Raw genomic sequence first — 19,409 nt, 5'->3', positions numbered from 1 at the left:
GGGGTAGGGAGGGTCGGGGACTGGCTAGGAAGAGGTCTTACCTCTAAAACAAGGTCTGAATTTTCATGCCTTCCAATCGTAGTGCTTTTATTCAGGACAAAATAGCCTTCTGCACTCTTTAGATAGGCTTTCATATTCTCTGCTTTCCCTATAAAAGGTTTTCAGAAAACAATTTTGTTAGAAAAATACAGTCTTCTAATTATTCAATGTCATATTTAGAATGAATGGAATACACCATAATGTCCACAGGAGAAGTCAGCAGAGGTAGGAGTGGATAGCTGGATTTAACAATGATCACAATGATAATTCCGCACATTTTTTTTTTTTTTTTTTTTTTGTGGTACGCGGGCCTCTCACTGTTGTGGCCTCTCCCGCCGCGGAGCACAGGCTCCGGACGCGCAGGCTCAGCAGCCACGGCTCACGGGCCCAGCCGCTCCGCGGCATATGGGATCCTCCCAGACCGGGGCACGAACCCGCATCCCCTGCACCGGCAGGCGGACCCCCAACCACTGCGCCACCAGGGAGGCCCCCGCACATTTTTAAGACTGTCCTTTTAACAGTGATATCCGGCATAGATGAGCTTGCTTCTGATCACAAGAGGACATCCTTTATGTAACTCAGAGCACAAACAAGCAATAGCAAAAAAAAAAAAAAAACCCCAAACAAATCTGAATTCCACAGATAACTGCTCTCCACTTCCCATTAAGCTTAGTTTGGGGTTAGTTATCTGACAGAATCAAGTAATCAGTGTTACTAACCCACCAATTATTAGCTCTGTGACTCCGGGTGAGTTACTTATTCTCTCTCTAGGCCTCTGTTTCCTCATCTGTAAAATGGGGCTAATAATACTCTGTATCCCAAAGAGTTTTGTGAGGATTAAATGTGAAGCATCTAGAATGGTGATTGCTACACTAAACACCCATTTGTCCTACTGTGATTGTGACTGTTATTAATCTTGGGCTTCTGAACTTTGACTCAAGAAACCCCAACTTCTACAGAGCTTCTTAAAGTGTGGAAGAGCAGTCATCAAGGAAATGGGCAATAGAAGATACTTTCTTTTTAAGTCACCGCATTCCTTCATATATTTAGGTTGAAAAAAAAATGATTTCCAAAGACAAAATATCAAGATCATAGCTTGGCTGTACGGTCAAGACTCTGTACGTATCTTTTGCTGGCATTTTATTATGAAAATGTCAAACACACAGAAAAGTTGAAAGAAGTGGATGGTGAACTTCTATAGAACCACCACCCAGATTCTACAATCAACATTTTGCAATATTTGCTTTATCACATATCTACCCATCTATACATTTTATATTTTAATGCATTTCAAAGCAAATCCTATACATGTTTTTAAAATTTATTCATTTATTTTTGGCTGTGTTGGGTCTTCGTTTCTGTGCGAGGGCTTTCTCTAGTTGTGGCAAGCGGGGGCCACTCTTCATCGCAGTGCGCGGGCCTCTCACTATCGCGGCCTCTCTTGTTGTGGAGCACAGGCTCCAGATGTGCAGGCTCAGTAGTTGTGGCTCGCGGGCCTAGTTGCTCCGCGGCACGTGGGATCTTCCCAGACCAGGGCTCGAAGCCATGTCCCCTGTATTAGCAGGCAGATTCTCAACCACTGCGCCACCAGGGAAGCCCTATATATGTTTTTTATTTCTTTTATTTTTATTTATTTATTTATTTATTTATTTTTGCAGTACGCGGGCCTCTCACTGTTGTGGCCTCTCCCGTTGCGGAGCACAGGCTCCGGATGCACAGGCTCAGAGGCCATGGCTCACGGCCCCAGCCACTCCGCGGCATGTGGGATCCTCCCAGACCGGGGCACGAACCCGTGTCCCCATGATAGCACGCAACACATTCAAGTCTAATTAATCTCAAATGTAAACTTCCAAGAAATGTCTCTTCTGCAGGAAAACCACAGGAAACGCCACTAATCGAAAACTTAAACTTGGATCATGCGCATATTTGTTTTTTAGCTCTCACCCCAGACGTCCCCAAGGCTGGGGTCTTCTCTCTGCTCAGACGTCCCCCCTCGGGGCAACCACCTGACCACTCTGGCTAAAGGCACCCTCAGTCATGTTATTCCCCTGCTAGTTTTCCCCTGCTGTGTTTCCTTCCTTGTACTTATCATTCTCTGACATGTTCTTGTTCCTTTCTTTAGTTATGCTTGCTGTTGGTTTCTCTTTCACTAACATATATGTTCCTGGAAAACCAGAACTGTGTTCATTTTGTTCAGAAGCGATTCTTCATGGGTATGTTGTGTTTGTACCCATCTTCAGAGCAAAGGCATTGAAAGATTTTGTCCTGCACTCACTTTCCGAGGATGCTTGTATGGCAAACAGCCTGGGAGGATAGAGGTAATGTTTCTAATAAAGATAACGGCTGCTTCTGGGGCAAAAGTTGGGCAGGTTTGCTAGCAGCCCCTTTCAAAGATTGCAGTTTCCTAAGTCTGGAGTTCCTTACCTGGGACACAGACCCACTGTGCGCACAGCATCCACACTGGCTGCTATGTACCACCCCGAGGGACTTTCAGGGCAACAGGAACCAATGTGCATATGCAGCTCTGGCTGCCTGTTATGTCCTCGGCTGTGCTGTGAGTAATCAAGTTCTTTGTTTCTGGCCCAGGAGTCTCTTGTCTTCTGCCAGGAACTATAAGCTGGGCAGGCTAACTTACTAACTTTCAAACAGGGTCAAATGTCAGACCCTTTGCAGTTCCTGCCAGTTCTGTGCGTTACCCCTTCTCCAGGGTAGGGGGCGGCGGGGGGACAGAACCTGACACACAGTAGGTGCTTGGGAAACACTGGCTGAGTGAATGAAAATACAAAGGGCGCCTCAAAGCAAGTCAGTACAGCCAGCTGGCTAGGGAGCTTTGATAGTAACGACCTTTCATTTTTCCTGTCAGTATCTAGCTTAGATGACTCCTTGGAAAACCTAAATTCTATCTCTTTAGCTTTTGGATTGGACAATATTTCTCCACCTTCATTTTGCCCTGTGCATCACTTCCTTGCGTGAAAACACTGTCAAAGTAATTTGAATGTGTGGAGCTCTGTGAATTCGTTCTTACTCAGTGCCATGGAGCACCAGCCACAGGAAAGAGCAAAAGGGCTTCAGTCATCTGCGTTCCCCCGACCACTTTGGATGGCTCAGAATTGGGCTATAGGAGCAAACTTTCTTTTGAGGTTTACAGTGGCCTCAAAGTTCCTTAAAGAAGGAGAGTTCAGACAAGGGGCGGGTGTGTGTGTGTGTGTGTGTGTCTCTGACCATTGGGTGGGTGTTGTCCTTAAATCAGGGGAAACAGGGGATCCTCTCTTAATCCCAGCTATACCCACAGGACATCCAAGAGCTGGCGCCCAGGAGAGGCCTATAGCTCCCGTGCCGGCTACCTTGGGGGGCGAGGTAGGGGCTGCACTTAGGAAGGAACTGCTGGTGTTGGGGCATCTTTTTTGGGGTGCTCCTGGCGACCCGAGCCTGGATCAGAGAGTTCGGACTCGGGTGGCGCTGGGTCCCCTGCCTACCCCAACGCCCTTGACCTCGCAGGACTGGCCTCCTCCGGCCCAGGTTTCCGCCCGCCGCCTCCTCGCGCGCCGCTCTCACCTGGCCAGAGGAAGAAGCCCACGCCTCGTCCTCCGCCTGACCTCCGCTCTGCCGCCCTCCCGCGGAGTCTCCAGCCGGCGGCTCGCAGCCCGCGTGCCCGCCCGGCCTGTGTACAAACGTCGCCACGGCAACGCCATTCTGACGGCCGAGCTGGGGAGGGGCGTGGCGTGCGCGGCGCCCGAGGATGAGGGGGAGGTGCGCTGGCAGCACCCGGCCAATTACAGCCCGCTGCAGCGCTGCGACCCCTCCCCGACCTGCCCCCTAGAGGTCCCCAGCCCCGTTTCCAGGATGGAGAAACAGGCTCAGTGTTCACAGAAGTAGCTCCAAGTCTTACAGCTGGGAAGGAGCAGACTCAAGAGTCCTTCCTACTGACCTTAGCTCTAGGCTCGGTGCGTTGAGGAGGGCGTGGTCAGGCGTGGGAGGGTAATGGAGCTGAACCACGAGAAGCTTGGAGGTTAGTACCCCCCGTCCCAACGGAATCTCTAGTTCTCTCTGTTGTGGAGGAGAAAACAGAGTAAGCTGGAGTGACCATCACTTCTGGGGGTGGGAGTGGAGATGGGAGATGGGTGCGGTGGAAGGAACACTTCTGAAAGACTGGAAGATTCTCCCACGTGCTAGGGAAGGGGTATTTACAAGCCCAGAGCCTTACTGTTGCTGTCCTTCCCTGTCAAAACTCGCGTTTATTCATTCATGTGTTCTTTACTTCTACAAACATCACCTGAGTCCCTATAAGGTCAGACGGTGGCCCCAGTGTTGACCTGGATCAGATCCTTAAGAAACCCCCCCGCACTCCCCATGGGCACGGGGCTGGGGGGATGGAGCGTGTGGAGAAGACATGCAAATGCCAACTATCTCCCCTCACCCCGTGTCACCTTTTTCAGATCAGCCCCTTGTGTCTGGGAGCAGAACAGCCCCGCTGACTACCTACAGAATGCCTCATTTCCCTGGCAGGAAATGACTGACAAGGTGCCCCAAGACAAACTCAAAATATTCATCTGAGAAAGATGAAAGATGGCAGACTCCACTCTAGTCAATTAGAAGAAGATATAAGAGAGAAAAATCATGGAAATCGATATGGGATGGAATATATGGTAAAGATGCTCCCACATGCCTAGAGGCTCTTAGAAATGCACATTCCCTGGCACAGACCTCAGAGATTCTGATTAAGCAGCTCTGGAGCATGGTCCAGGAATGAATTTGTTGCATTCTTGCAAATTCCTTGTGCATTTGTTAAAAGCTTGGCAAAACCTCAGGACTTATTCAACCCTGCAGTTGAATCGCAGAGCCCTCCCAGCACTTGTCCCTAGAAATCTCTTCCAGGCCCTCAGTCAGCCTGGAAGGTTCTGCCTGGGTTAATTCCATTCGACCAGAAAGACCTTAGGAATGTATGAGGAGTGACCACAGAGGCCGGGGCCCTGAGTGGTAACTTCAGAGGAACAGAGAGGGTCAGGCTCAACTCTCCAGGCACATTTCTGCCTCAGGGCCTTTGCAGTTACTGTTTCTTCTCCCTACCAGGCACTTCCCCCAGGGATCTCCTTCAGCTCCTTCAGATTTTTACTCAAATATCACCCTATTTAAAATGGTCTAGGAATTCCCTGGCGGTCCAGTGTTTAGGACTCGGTGCTTTCACTGCCCGGCTCGATCCCTGGTCGATCCTGAAAGCCCCATGATGCCACCAAAAAAACCAAACCAAAACAAAAAACACCCCCCCAAAAACATGAATAACAAAACAAACACCTCACTCTATTGCTCTTCCCTCCATCTTACCACTCCTCTAACATGCTATTTATTTAGTTTCCTTCTCTTATTTGTTGTCAGTCTCCCCACTCCCAACTCCCCCCTGCCCCCCAACTTAAGCTCCATGAGGGCAGGGATTTTTTTTCTCTTTTGTTCACTGCTGTATCACCAGTACCTAGAGCAGTGCCTGAATGAACGAATGAGTGAATGAACAGGGGCAGCCCTTGCCACCCGCCCACAGCCTTGCCTCCTACTCTTGAGCTGCTGAGCTGAACTGTCCTTACCCCAGGACCTAGGCTTCTGTAGCCTTGGCCCTCCCCAGCCCCACCCCCATCTCCATGCTTGTCTTCAGTGTCATCAACATGAGCACAGAACGCAACCCTGCTCACTGCCAGCCAGACCCTACGGAGCCCATCCAGGCCAGCCCGGAGCCGGAGCCGCCCTTGGCCCCCTGATAGGCTTGGGAGAGCCTATGTTGCCATTAGTCCATCTCTCGATGAGGAAATACTAAACGGAGAACAAAGCTGACATTCAGGCTCACTGGAGCAGAATTTGCCAAATCTTGATTGGATCCTGCCGCTCCCCACAGGATGCCACAGTCATCTCAAAGGGTGTGTGAAAGTCTTAAAACGCAGTTCCATGTCATCCACTTAAATTTCAAAAACAGAAACTAAAATACCCCAATAACTCATGGCTTTATCATAGCATGTCCTGCGCTGAGTGAGAGTTGTACTTTGCGATGATGGGGTGTTCAAAATACTGCACCTGGGGAATTCCCTGGCGGTCCACTGGTTAGGACTTGGTGCTTTCACTGCCATGGCCCGGGTTCAATCCCTGGTGGGGAAATTAAGATCCCGCAAGCCACACGGCATGGCCAAAAAAAAAAAAGAGGTTTCTAGCTTATATGGGCTCCTTGGTGATGCCTGTAATCAATCAATCTTATTGAGCTCTGGGTGGCTACCAAGGCTGTACTGTATCTCCATCAACATCAGGATGCTGGTGTCTGAAAGGCCTGGGTCCAGGTCCCAGCTTTGTCTTTCCCAGCTGTCCTCATAATACTGGAGCGAGTAATGTTAACTCCGGGCTTTCCACCCGCAGGGCACTGTCCCAGTCTTTCCTGTGGATCATCTCATTTAATCCTCACCATAACCTAGGGCAGTAGGTGTGTGTGAAACACCTGGAACAGGGAGCTCTGCAGAGAAGCGCTCAAAAATGTCGTGATTGGTATTATTTCTATCACATCACTCCCACTTGAACAGGAAAATAAGGCTCAAGAGACATGGAGGTATGTGACCAAGGTGACACAGACAGAAAAGAATTTGAATCTAGATGACTGTGATGGGAAGGTATTTTCCCCGGGGACTACAGGTGACAGGTGTCACAGCCACGAGACACCTATGCTCACCACCTGCTTTCCCTCAGCCCTGAACAATCTGGGCTTCTGGCTGTCCTGAAGTTTTGGCAGTGCCTGCAGCAAGAGGTGGAGGGAGCTGAGGCCAGGAGCTGGTAGCTGGGGCTTGCCAGGGTCCTCTCCTGCCACCCACTGGGCTTCTTTCCTGCAGGACCTCTGCCCCATAAAATCTCACTCGGCCACAGTTACCTTCCCTGGGCTGTCCTTGACTGGGAGAGCCCATCCACTGTGCCCCCTCCCCAGATCTGCTTGTTGTCATCTGCATTCCAACAAGAAATGAGTGCTGGCCTCCCCCCTGGAAGAGGTAGGGAGCTTGCCCAGCCTTTAAGGGGTAAGAGAGAGCCAGGGAAAGAGCTGAACAGGAGAAAGGGAGAGTAAAAGAGAGAGAGAGCGCTTGAAGATCAGGAAGTAGCTAAGCTGTTGAGTAGGTGACAGATGGGAGAGCAAAGGGCCACTGGAGGCTCCACAGTCCATTACTAACCTGATGCGATGGGCTAAGGAAATGCAGGTTTTTATATACACACACACACACACACACACACACACAGGTTCACAAAAATAAATTCAAACCACAAAATAACAGCTGGTCACTGAGGCCTTCTGCGGCCGTGCTCACTCCCTTCCCCTGTCAGAAAATGAGAAGTCACCCAGGTGTTTTCTCAGATAGAGACAAGGCGGGTTGGGACATTCATCTCTTGCAAATCAGAGATGTGCCGCGGGCTTCCCTGGTGGCGCAGTGGTTGGGAGTCTGCCTGCCAATGCAGGGGACGTGGGTTCGAGCCCTTGTCTGGGAGGATCCCACATGCCGCGGAGCAACTAGGCCCGTGAGCCACAACTACTGAGCCTGCACGTCTGGAGCTTGTGCTCTGCAACAAGAGAGGCCGCGATAGTGAGAGGCCTGTGCACCGTGATGAAGAGTGACCCCCGCTTGCCACAACTGGAGAAAGCCCTCGCACAGAAACGAAGACCCAACACAGCCAAAAATAAATAAATTAATTAATTTAAAAAAATTAAAACCAAAAAACCACTCTCTCTAAAACAAACAAACAAACAAAAAAACAGAAAAAAAGCTTTGCCAGGGAGGTCAGTCTGTATGTTCTGTTTGAAAACTGCAGATGAAGGGTGCTGATCCCACCTCTGATCAGCCTGGTTTCGTTTGTTTGTTTGTTTTATTCTGTCTGTACCTCACTTCTCTCACCTGTAAAATGCAGGTAATAGCAGCATTGACTGTAAAGACCAAATGGGTTAATATGTGTGAAGTACTCAACTGTGCCCGATCCCACAGACTCCTTGTGTGAATGTCCGCGTTGCTGTCTGTCTGTTTGCTTGTTTTTGTTGTTTTCTTGATGATGTGGGAGGACAGCACCATCTCAACCTGATCACAGCCATCCTGGGGAGAGCTTTGATTTGCATCGTCTCAGTCCCAACCCAGAGCAAACTTGACCTCTGAACACTCGCATATCATCTTGCTTGTTGCCCAGGGACCTTTCTGGGTGTGGGTGTCAGAGGCAGGCTGAGTTCCCCTGATCGCTGCTAGAGGGATTCTTAGAATCCAGCTGGTCTCTGTGGCGTGGCACGTGCAAGACAACTCCATATATTTGACTTCCAGGCATCCAGGCAAATCAACCTCCACTACTTTTTTTGGGGGGGATTAACAATGAACCACTATGAATGAGGTTAACCAAACTAGCTAATATTTACTGAGGCTTGTTAGGTACCAGCCACTATGCCATACACTGTTTTATTTAATTCTTGGCCCAACCCATTTCACAGAAGCGGGCTCAGAAAAGTCAAGTAACTTGCCCAGTTACAAATCTTGTAAGTGATAGGTCCAAGATTCGAACCCTAGCTGTTGGACTCCAGCATATTTTCTTTTTTGTAATGTTTTGTTTTCAAAACATAATATACATCTCGAAAAGAATACAACTGATAAGTGTACGCTTGAAGAATTTTCACAAAGTGTATGCACCCACCCTAACCAGAACCCAGAACAAGAAGCAGAACATCACCACCCGCCCCCGCCCCTCCGAGAAGACTCCCTGTGCTTACTTCTGGTTACCCCCTCCCGCTTGTCTGACTTCCAATCATAGATTAGTTCTGCTTGGTTTTGAACTTCATGGAAATGGAATCTTACAGATTCCATTTGCTGCCTGGTTTCTTTCACTCAACTATGTGAGGTTCGACCACGTTGTCTGATGTAGCTGTGGTTCATTCATTCTCACTGCTGCATTGCATTACACTCTGTTATCTATTCCTGCAGAACAAATTATGGCAAACTTAACGGATCCAAAAAACACACACTTATGTCACAGTTTCTGTGGGTCAGGAATCCGGGCACTGCTTACCTGGGTTCTCTGCTCAGGATCTCTCCCAGGCTGCAATGAGGGAGGTGGCCAGGGCTGGGGTCTCATCTGAGGCTCAGCTGAGGAAGGATCCTCTTTCCAGTTCATGTGGTGGTTGGCAGGATACAGTTTCCTGAGGGTTGTTAGTTAGTCTGAGGGCCTCACCTCCTTGCTGGCTGTTAGCCAGAGATCCTGCACTGTTTCTTGCCATGTGGGCCTCTCCATAAGGTGGCTTGCTTCATCAAAGCCAGTGAGAGTCCATAGAGAGAGTCTCCAGGCAAGATGGAAGTTACAATCTTCTGTAACATAATCACAGAAATGGCATGCCCATCACCTTTGCAGCATCTACTGATTAGAAATAAGGTACAGTCCTGCCTACTCTCAAGGGGAGGGGACACAGAGGTGTGAACACCAGGGATAATTGGGGGCTGTTGTGTATGCCTTTTGGTATGCACATGTGCACATATCTCTTCGGTATACATCTAGGAGTAGAATTTCTGGGTCACACATACATCCGGCTTTACGAGATTCTGCCAAACATTTTTCCAAAGTGCAGGTACCCTCTACACTCCCTCAGCAGGCTATGAGCTTCCCAGTTAGAGCACATGCTTTCGATACACTCCTCCCCTCTCTCCTTACAGAAGGGGTGTTTGAGCTGGGGCGCTTTGGGACGACAGGTCCTAATTCTGGCCCCATGTCAGAATCACTGAATTCCTGGGCCGCTTCGCCAGACATTCTGATCATTTGAGGGCTCAGATACAAACTGGAAGGTCCACTCCATGAGGCGAGGATCCCTGTATCCTTGGTGCCCGGAGCAGTACCTGGCAGCAGTACCTGGCAAGTACCAGGTAGCTGGCACTCAATAAATGTTTCTTTGATTAAGTGAATGAGTTTAGGAAATATTGTTCAAGAGATGGACCCCAGGGCGGGTATAAGCTGCTTAAATGGGAGGGAAACTTTGTTGAGTCTGAGGCTGTGTGCATTTTTCTGGGAAGAGGGCTCAGAGCCTCAACAAGGTATGTCCCCAACAAAGGTTAAAGGCCGCCTGGATTGGATACTGTCCGGCTTAGGTATTTTATCACATGAAGAAAGAATTGGTCCCAGGGTAGGTGGCATGGGAACTGTGGACAAGGTCCCATGGTCCTTAGAAGTAAAAAGCGAGACAGCGCTTGCCTGGGGTGGCTCATAAACTGACACCTTGCTTGTTTTGTCCTTTGACCCATGGTAGTTCTTTTGGTACATCTAGCCACTGCCTGGCCTCCTGGGACCCTCCCTGTGTCTGTCTGTTGAACAGAAAATTCCAGAAGGCCTCGGTGCCCTGAGTTTCCATCGGGGGCAAGCCAACATGAGCCCTAGCTTTTGAAAAACCCCTTTCAATCAATAGAAAGCCTCCCAGTTTATCTGGTTTGAGATGACCTCATCCTTTGTCACCTTCTCTCTTGTTTTCTGGAGGTTGTTCAGCGTCTTGCTGCTGTCTGCATTCTTTTCTCACGTGAACAGTGCACCTATTTTGGGCATTTTGTCGCTGTCGTTTTGGGTCATTCCCGTCACACATTTTTTGTATTCCTTTCCAGTCAGATCAACCTCATGCCTCTCTAGACATTTCTTCTCAGGTTTCCTCTGAATCATTTCGTTTGGTCTAAATATGTCCAGTGTTTCCTCCTTCCTCACTGCACTCCACATAGACCCTCTCTTTTCCGCGGAAAAACTGTTCTTTTCTTTCGAATCCCTTACCCAAATCCTCATCTTTCACCATGTTTTCTGACTTCTCCTAAGAACTGATTGTTTTTTGAAACTGAAGCCTCAAATATCATCCCTTCTAATCTGGGTCTGAATTTGGATCATGGTCAAGAAGCAGGCGAGACAGGAACGTGGCTGGGTAATTAGGATCCTCAGCAGAAGGGCTGAGTGTTCATTGGGGTGGTCAGAGGGGCCTGGGGATGGAGCGAGAGGTATCTTCTTCTGCCTCGGGTAGGGCTTAGGGTGGGGTTGTCAGGAAAGCGCTAAGAAAAAAGGAACCATTTGACTTGAGTTCTGAAGGATGAGTAGGATTTCAGGAGGCAGAGCAGGGAGAGAAGAGGATGGTCCAAGGAAGGAGCAGTGGGAACGGAGGCTAGAAGATGAGCAATCAGAGAAGCTAGGTACAGGAGTACAGAAGGAGAGGGGTGGCCAGGTGCTGAGACCGCAAACTGAAGGTCCAAGGTCAGCTCTCAGATATGTTTGTCTGGCTTTCCCAGCGTGTTAAAAGACTTTTAATTAGTTGCTGAAGGGAGAGGCCTCTTTCTGTGGAGTGACAGAGAAACGTATTCAAATTGTCTTTAGCATGAATGCAAATTCACTGGTTACCAAAAATGAAAAGTCTAGAGGGAACCTCTGGGTTCAGGCTCAGATGATTTCATGAGGCCTTGGCCTCTCTCCAGCTCTCAGGGATTCCTTGAACCATGTGGATCCAACCTTAGACAGAATCTCTGTATAATGGTCACAAAAAGGCGGCCGAAGCTCCAGCCCTTCCATCTTCTCAGCTTTGAGTTCCATAGGGAAGGATAGGAGTCTTTTTCCTAAGCTTCCCCCAATGGCCTCACTGCTTCTCATTTTCTCTGGGTGGGTCACAAGCCCATTGCTGAGCCAATTATTGTGGCCCAGGAGACTGCTCTGATTGGCTGAGCTTGACCCACATACCCATCCCTGCAGGCAGAGGTGGAATCAACACCGTCTCTGAGAAACTGGACTGAGACTAGGAGAAAGGTGTTGTCCCCAAAGGGGGATCATAACGCCATAATATTTTAGAAGAGAGGTGAATTGTTATTAGGTGACAAAAACCAGATGTCTACCACAGTAGCCAACATTTACAGATCATTAACATCTGGATTTATGCCTTTTTTTGGGAAAATGGGAATATCTGGCAATACCTGGACTCTCTTCTTGTATATAGATCAACAATCTGCTGGGGCTGAGTAGAGGCGCCCTCTTTAGATACAGCCTATGTTCTGCCTGCCCAATGCACTGCTCCTATTTCCTGTCTGGCTCCTGGAAGCACTTGAATTTTTATTGCCAGCATAATTTGATTCTGTAAAGAAATCTGTTTTTCCCACCAGAATGGAAGAGCCAAATGTACAGGGGTCAAATAGCTCTCCTGTGCTCCCACAAACTCCTGAGGACAAATGCCTGGCCATTTTTGATAGTCTCATTCCTTGCTCATTTTAAAAGCCTTCTTTAAAAAAAAAATATTGAATACATAGTGATTTTAGAATCTGTTATCTAATAATTCCAACATCTGAAGTCTTTGGGTGGGAGTGGCAGAGGGGTGGTGTCTCAAAGTCTTGTTTGTTGTGACTGCTTACTCTGGCTCATACTGACTTATTGCTTGGATGTTTAGTAATTTGACTGTGATCTCATTCTTTTTTTTTTTTTTTAGCTCTATCAACATTTTTTTTTATTTTTCTTTATAACAAATTTAATCAGTTATACATATACATATGTTCCCATATCCCCTCCCTTTTGCGTCTCCCTCCCACCCTCCCTATCCCACCCCTCCAGGCGGTCACAAAACACCGAGCTGATCTCCCTGTGCTATGCGGCTGCTTCCCACTAGCTATCTACCTTACATTTGGTAGTGTATATATGTCCATGCCGCTCTTTCACTTTGTCACAGCTTACCCTTCCCCCTCCCCATATCCTCAAGTCCATTCTCTAGTAGGTCTGTGTCTTTATTCCTGTCTTACCCCTGTGTTCTTCATGACATTTTTTTTTCTTAAATTCCATATATATGTGTCAGCATAGAGTATTTGTCTTTCTCTTTCTGACTTACTTCACTCTGTATGACAGACTCTAGATCCATCCACCTCATTACAAATAGCTCAATTTCATTTCTTTTTATGGCTGAGTAATATTCCATTGTATATATGTGCCACATTTTCTTTACCCATTCATCCGATGATGGACACTTAGGTTGTTTCCATCTCTGGGCTATTGTAAATAGGGCTGCTATGAACATTTTGGTACATGTCTCTTTTTGAATTATGGTTTTCTCAGGGTATATGCCCAGTAGTGGGATTGCTGGGTCATATGGTAGTTCTATTTGTAGTTTTTTAAGGAACCTCCATACCGTTCTCCATAGTGGCTGTACCAATTCACATTCCCACCAGCAGTGCAAGAGTGTTCCCTTTTTTCCACACCCTCTCCAGCATTTATTGTGTCTAGATTTTTTGATGATGGCCATTCTGACTGGTGTGAGATGATATCTCATTGTAGTTTTGATTTGCATTTCTCTAATGAGTAAAGATGTTGAGCATCCTTTCATGTGTTTGTTGGCAGCCTGTATATCTTCTGTGGAGAAGTGTCTATTTAGGTCTTCTGCCCATTTTCGGATTGGGTTGTTTGTTTTTTTGTTATTGAGGTGCATGAGCTGCTTATAAATTTTGGAGATTAATCCTTTGTCAGCTGCTTCATTGGCAAATATTTTCTCCCATTCTGAGGGTTGTCTTTTGGTCTTGTTTATGGTTTCCTTTGCTGTGCAAAAGCTTTTATGTTTCATTAGGTCCCATGTGTTTATTTTTGTCTTTATTTCCATTTCTCTAGGCGGTGGGTCAAAAAGGATCTTGCTGTGATTTATGTCATAGAGTGTTCTGCCTATGTTTTCCTCTAAGAGTTTGATAGTGTCTGGCCTTACATTTAGGTCTTTAATCCATTTTGAGCTTATTTTTGTGTATGGTGTTAGGGAGTGATCTAATCTCATACTTTTACATGTCCCTATCCAGTTTTCCCAGCACCACTTATTGAAGAGACTGTCCTTTCTCCACTGTACATTCCTGCCTCCTTTATCAAAGATAAGATGACCATATGTCCGTGGGTTTATCTCTGGGCTTTCTATCCTGTTCCATTGATCTATCTTTCTGTTTTTGTGCCAGTACCATACTGTCTTGATTACTGTAGCTTTGTAGTATAGTCTGAAGACAGGGAGCCTGATTCCTGCAGCTCCATTTTTCGTTCTCAAGATTGCTTTGGCTATTCGGGGTCTTTTGTGTTTCCATACAAATTGTGAAATATTTTGCTCTAGTTCTGTGAAAAATGCCAGTGGTAGTTTGATAGGGATTGCATTGAATCTGTAGATTGCTTTGGGTAGTAGAGTCATTTTCACAATGTTGATTCTTCCCATCCAAGAACATGGTACATCTCTCCATCTATTTGTATCATCTTTAATTTCTTTCATCAGTGTCTTATAATTTTCTGCATACAGGTCTTTTGTCTCCTTAGGTAGGTTTATTCCTAGATATTTTATTCTTTTTGTTGCAATGGTAAATGGGAGTGTTTCCTTGATTTCACTTTCAGATTTTTCATCATTAGTATATAGGAATGCCAGAGATTTCTGTGCATTAATTTTGTATCCTGCAACTTGACCAGATTCATTGATTAGCTCTCGTAGTTTTCTGGTAGCATCTTTAGGATTCTTTATGTATAGTATCATGTCATCTGCAAACAGCGACAGCTTTACTTCTTCTTTTCCGATTTGGATTCCTTTTATTTCCTTTTCTTCTCTGATTGCTGTGGCTAAAACTTCCAAAACTATGTTGAATAAGAGTGGTGAGAGTGGGCAACCTTGTCTTGTTCCTGATCTTAGTGGAAATGGTTTCAGTTTTTCACCATTGAGGACGATGCTGGCTGTGGGTTTGTCATATATGGCCTTTATTATGTTGAGGAAAGTTCCCTCTTTGCCTACTTTCTGCAGGGTTTTTATCATAAATGGGTGTTGAATTTTGTCGAAAGCTTTCTCTGCATCTATTGAGATGATCATATGGTTTTTCTCCTTCAATTTGTTAATATGGTGTATCACGTTGATTGATTTGCATATATTGAAGAATCCTTGCATTCCTGGAATAAATCCCACTTGATCATGGTGTATGATCCTTTTAATGTGCTGTTGGATTCTGTTTGCTAGTATTTTGTTGAGGATTTTTGCATCTATGTTCATCAGTGATATTGGCCTGTAGTTTTCTTTCTTTGTGACATCCTTGTCTGGTTTTGGTATCAAGGTAATGGTGGCCTCGTAGAATGAGTTTGGGAGTGTTCCTCCCTCTGCTATATTTTGGAAGAGTTTGAGAAGGATAGGTGTTAGCTCTTCTCTAAATGCTTGATAGAATTCGCCTGTGAAGCCATCTGGTCCTGGGCTTTTGTTTGTTGGAAGATTTTTTATCACAGTTTCAATTTCAGTGCTTGTGATTGGTCTGTTCATATTTTCTATTTCTTCCTGATTCAGTCTTGGCAGGTTGTGCATTTCTAAGAATTTGTCCATTTCTTCCAGGTTGTCCATTTTATTGGCATAGAGTTGCTTATAGTAATCTCTCATCATCTTTTGTATTTCTGCAGTGTCAGTTGTTACTTCTCCTTTTTCATTTCTAATTCTATTGATTTGAGTCTTCTCCCTTTTTTTCTTGATGAGTCTGGCTAATGGTTTATCAATTTTGTTTATCTTCTCAAAGAACCAGCTTTTAGTTTTATTGATCTTTGCTATCGTTTCCTTCATTTCTTTTTCATTTATTTCTGATCTGATTTTTATGATTTCTTTCCTTCTGCTAACTTTGGGATGTTTTTGTTCTTCTTTCTCTAATTGCTTTAGGTGCAAGGTTAGGTTGTTTATTCGAGATGTTTCCTGTTTCTTAAGGTGGGATTGTATTGCTATAAACTTCCCTCTTAGAACTGCTTTTGCTGCATCCCATAGGTTTTGGGTCGTCGTGTCTCCATTGTCATTTGTTTCAGGTATTTTTTAATTTCCTCTTTGATTTCTTCAGTGATCACTTCGTTATTAAGTAGTGTATTGTTTAGCCCCCATGTGTTTGTATTTTTTACAGCTCTTTTCCTGTAATTGATATCTAGTCTCATAGCATTGTGGTCAGAAAAGATACTTGATACAATTTCAATTTTCTTAAATTTACCAAGGCTTGATTTGTGACCCAAGGTATGATCTATCCTGGAGAATGTTCCATGAGCACTTGAGAAAAATGTGTATTCTGTTGTTTCTGGATGGAATGTCCTATAAATATCAATTAAGTCCATCTTGTTTAATGTATCATTTAAAGCTTGTGTTTCCTTATTTATTTTCATTTTGGATGATCTGTCCATTGGTGAAAGTGGGGTGTTAAAGTCCCCTACTATGATTGTGTTACTGTCGATTTCTCCTTTTATGGCTGTTAGTATTTGCCTTATGTATTGAGGTGCTCCTATGTTGGGTGCATAAATATTTACAATTGTTATATCTTCTTCTTGGATCGACCCCTTGATCATTATGTAGTGTCCGTCTTTGTCTCTCCTAGTAGTCTTTATTTTAAGGTCTATTTTGTCTGATATGAGAATTGCTACTCCAGCTTTCTTTTGGTTTCCATTTGCATGGAATATCTTTTTCCATCCCCTTACTTTCAGTCTGTATGTGTCTCTAGGTCTGAAGTGGGTCTCTTGTAGACAGCATATATATGGGTCTTGTTTTTGTATCCATTCAGCCAATCTGTGTCTTTTGGTGGGAGCATTTAGTCCATTTACATTTAAGGTAATTATTGATATGTATGTTCCTATTCCCATTTTCTTAATTGTTTTGGGTTCGTTATTGTAGGTCTTTTCCTTCTGTTGTGTTTCTTGCCTAGAGAAGTTCCTTTAGCATTTGTTGTAAAGCTGGTTTGGTGGTGCTGAACTCTCTCAGCTTTTGCTTGTCTGTAAACGTTTTAATTTCTCCATCAAATCTGAATGAGATCCTTGCTGGGTAGAGTAGTCTTGGTTGCAGGTTTTTCTCCTTCATCACTTTAATTATGTCCTGCCACTCCCTTCTGGCTTGTAGAGTTTCTGCTGAGAGATCAGCTGTTATCCTGATGGGGATTCCCTTGTGTGTTACTTGTTGTTTTTGCCTTGCTGCTTTTAATATGATTTCTTTGTGTTTAATTTTTGACAGTTTGATTAATATGTGTCTTGGCGTATTTCTTCTTGGATTTATTCTGTATGGGACTCTCTGTGCCTCCTGGACTTGATTAACTATTTCCTTTCCCATATTAGGGAAGTTTTCAACTATAATCTCTTCAAATATTTTCTCAGTTCCTTTCTTTTTCTCTTCTTCTTCTGGAACCCCTATATTTCGAATGTTGGTGCGTTTAATGTTGTCCCAGAGGTCTCTGAGACTGTCCTCTGTTCTTTTCATTCTTTTTTCTTTATTTTGCTCTGCAGCAGTTATTTCCACTATTTTATCTTCCACCTCACTTATCCGTTCTTCTGCCTCAGTTATTCTGCTATTGATCCCATCTAGAGTATTTTTTATTTCATTTATTGTGTTTTTAATCGATGCTTGATTCATCTTTAGTTCTTCTAGGTCCTTGTTAACTGTTTCTTGCATTTTGTCTATTCTATTTCCAAGATTTTGGATCTGGGAAATAGAATCTTGGATCGTTTTTACCATCATTATTCTGAATTCTTTTTCAGGTAGACTGCCTATTACCTCTTCATTTGTTAGGTCTGGTGGGTTTTTATCTTGCTCCTTCTCCTGCTGTGTGTTTTTCTGTCTTCTCATTTTGCTTATGTTACTGTGTTTGGGGTCTCCTTTTTGCAGGCTGCAGGTTCGTAGTTCCCGTTGTTTTTGGTGTCTGTCCCCAGTGGCTAAGGTTGGTTTAGTGGGTTGTGTAGGCTTCCTGGTGGAGGGGACTAGTGCCTGTGTTCTGGTGGATGAGGCTGGATCTTGTCTTTCTGGTGGGCAGGTCCACGTCTGGTGGTGCGTTTTGGGGTGTCTGCGGACTTTTTATGATTTTAAGCCACCTCTCTGCTAATGGGTGGCGTTGTGTTCCTGTCTTGCTAGTCGTTTGGCATAGGGTGTCCAGCACTGTAGCTTGCTGGTCGTTGAGTGAAGCTGGGTGCTGGTGTTGAGATGGAGATCTCTGGAAGATTTTCGCCGTTTGATATTATGTGGAGCTGGGAGGTCTCTTGAGGACCAGTGTCCTGAGGTTGGCTCTCCCACCTCAGAGGCACAGCACTGACTCCTGGCTCCTCAATTTGGGATGATTTGTTGTCTATTCATGTATTCCACAGATGCAGGGTACATCAAGTTGATTATGGAGGTTTAATCCGCTGCTTCTGAGGCTGCTGGGAGAGGTTTCCCTTTCTCTTCTTTGTTCTCACAGCTCCTGGGTCTCAGCTTTGGATTTGGCCCCGCCTCTGCACGTAGGTCGCCGGAGGGCGTCTGTTCTTCGCTCAGACAGGACAGGGTTAAAGGAGCAGCCTCTTCGGGGACTCTGGCTCACTCTGGCCGGGCGGGAGGGAGGGGCACGGAGTGCGGGGCGGGCCTGCAGCGGCAGAGGTCGGCGTGACGTTGCACCAGCCCAAGGCGCGCCGTGCGTTCTCCCAGGGAAGCCGCCCCTGGATCCCGGGACCCCGGCAGTGGCGGGCTGCACAGGCTCCCGGAAGGGCGGTGTGGACAGTGACCTGCGCTCACACACAGGCTTCTTGGCGGCGGCAGCAGCAGCCCCAGCGTCCCACGCCCGTCACTGGGCTCCGCGCTTTCAGTCGCGACTCGCGCCCATCTGTGGAGCCCCTTTAAGCAGCGCTCTTAATCCCCTCTCCTCGCGCACCAGGAAACCAAGAGGGAAGAAAAAGTCTCTTTCCTCTTCGGCAGCTCCAGAGTTTTCCCGGACTCCCTCCCGGCTAGCTGTGGCACATTAGCCCCCTTCAGGCTGAGTTCTCGCCGCCAGCCCCAGTCCTCTCCCTGCGCTCTGACCGAAGCCCGAGCCTCAGCTTCCAGCGCCGCCCGCCCAGGCGGGCGAGCAGACAAGCCTCTCGGGCTGGTGAGTGCCGCTCGGCACCGATCCTCTGTGCGGGAATCTCTCTGCTTTGCCCTACCCAGGTATGTGGGGAGTTTCTTGCCTTTTGGGAGGTCTGGGGTCTTCTGCCAGCGTTCAGGTGTTCTGTAGGAGTTGTTCCACGTGTAGCTGTATTTCTGGTGTATCCGTGGGGAGGAAGGTGATCTCCGCATCTTTGTGATCTCATTATTGATTGAACTTAATCTGTGAGAATCCTGAGGGGTCTGATTCCTGGCTGCTTTTCTCTCGGAAGTCTTTTTTGTTTGTTTCAGCTGGATGCCGGGGATGCTAATAACCTCTGAACACTGGGATTTATTTCCTCAACTTGGAGTTTTCCCACTGAATACATGGAGTGTAAACTTGAGCCCCAGACCCACGTGGTTACAAACCTTCAGGGTGATCATCATCATCATCAGTATTGTGGCCATTATTAGTTTTCCCCTCCAGAGCCACTTTGAAACCTACAGGTTTTCATAGGCTCCCCTTTCTGAAAGTCCAGAAAGA

The 19,409-nt window shown here is 46.3% G+C and overlaps 1 protein-coding gene across 1 annotated transcript in view; it reads right to left on the bottom strand.

Moving 5' to 3' along the window:
• LOC307063669 (forkhead-associated domain-containing protein 1-like) overlaps positions 1–134 on the bottom strand; it is a gene marked incomplete at both ends in the record, with an annotated part of 98,557 nt that extends 98,423 nt beyond the window's left edge. The window contains 1 exon segment of the mRNA XM_079719909.1: positions 42–134. Coding sequence (XP_079576035.1) covers positions 42–134 — 93 coding nt within the window.
• Between the last annotated feature and the right edge of the window lie 19,275 nt (positions 135–19,409).

Source organism: Hyperoodon ampullatus, assembly GCF_949752795.1.
Source record: "Hyperoodon ampullatus genome assembly, chromosome: 2".
NCBI lineage: Eukaryota > Metazoa > Chordata > Mammalia > Artiodactyla > Ziphiidae > Hyperoodon > Hyperoodon ampullatus.
This window is presented reverse-complemented; position numbering and strand designations above follow the sequence as displayed.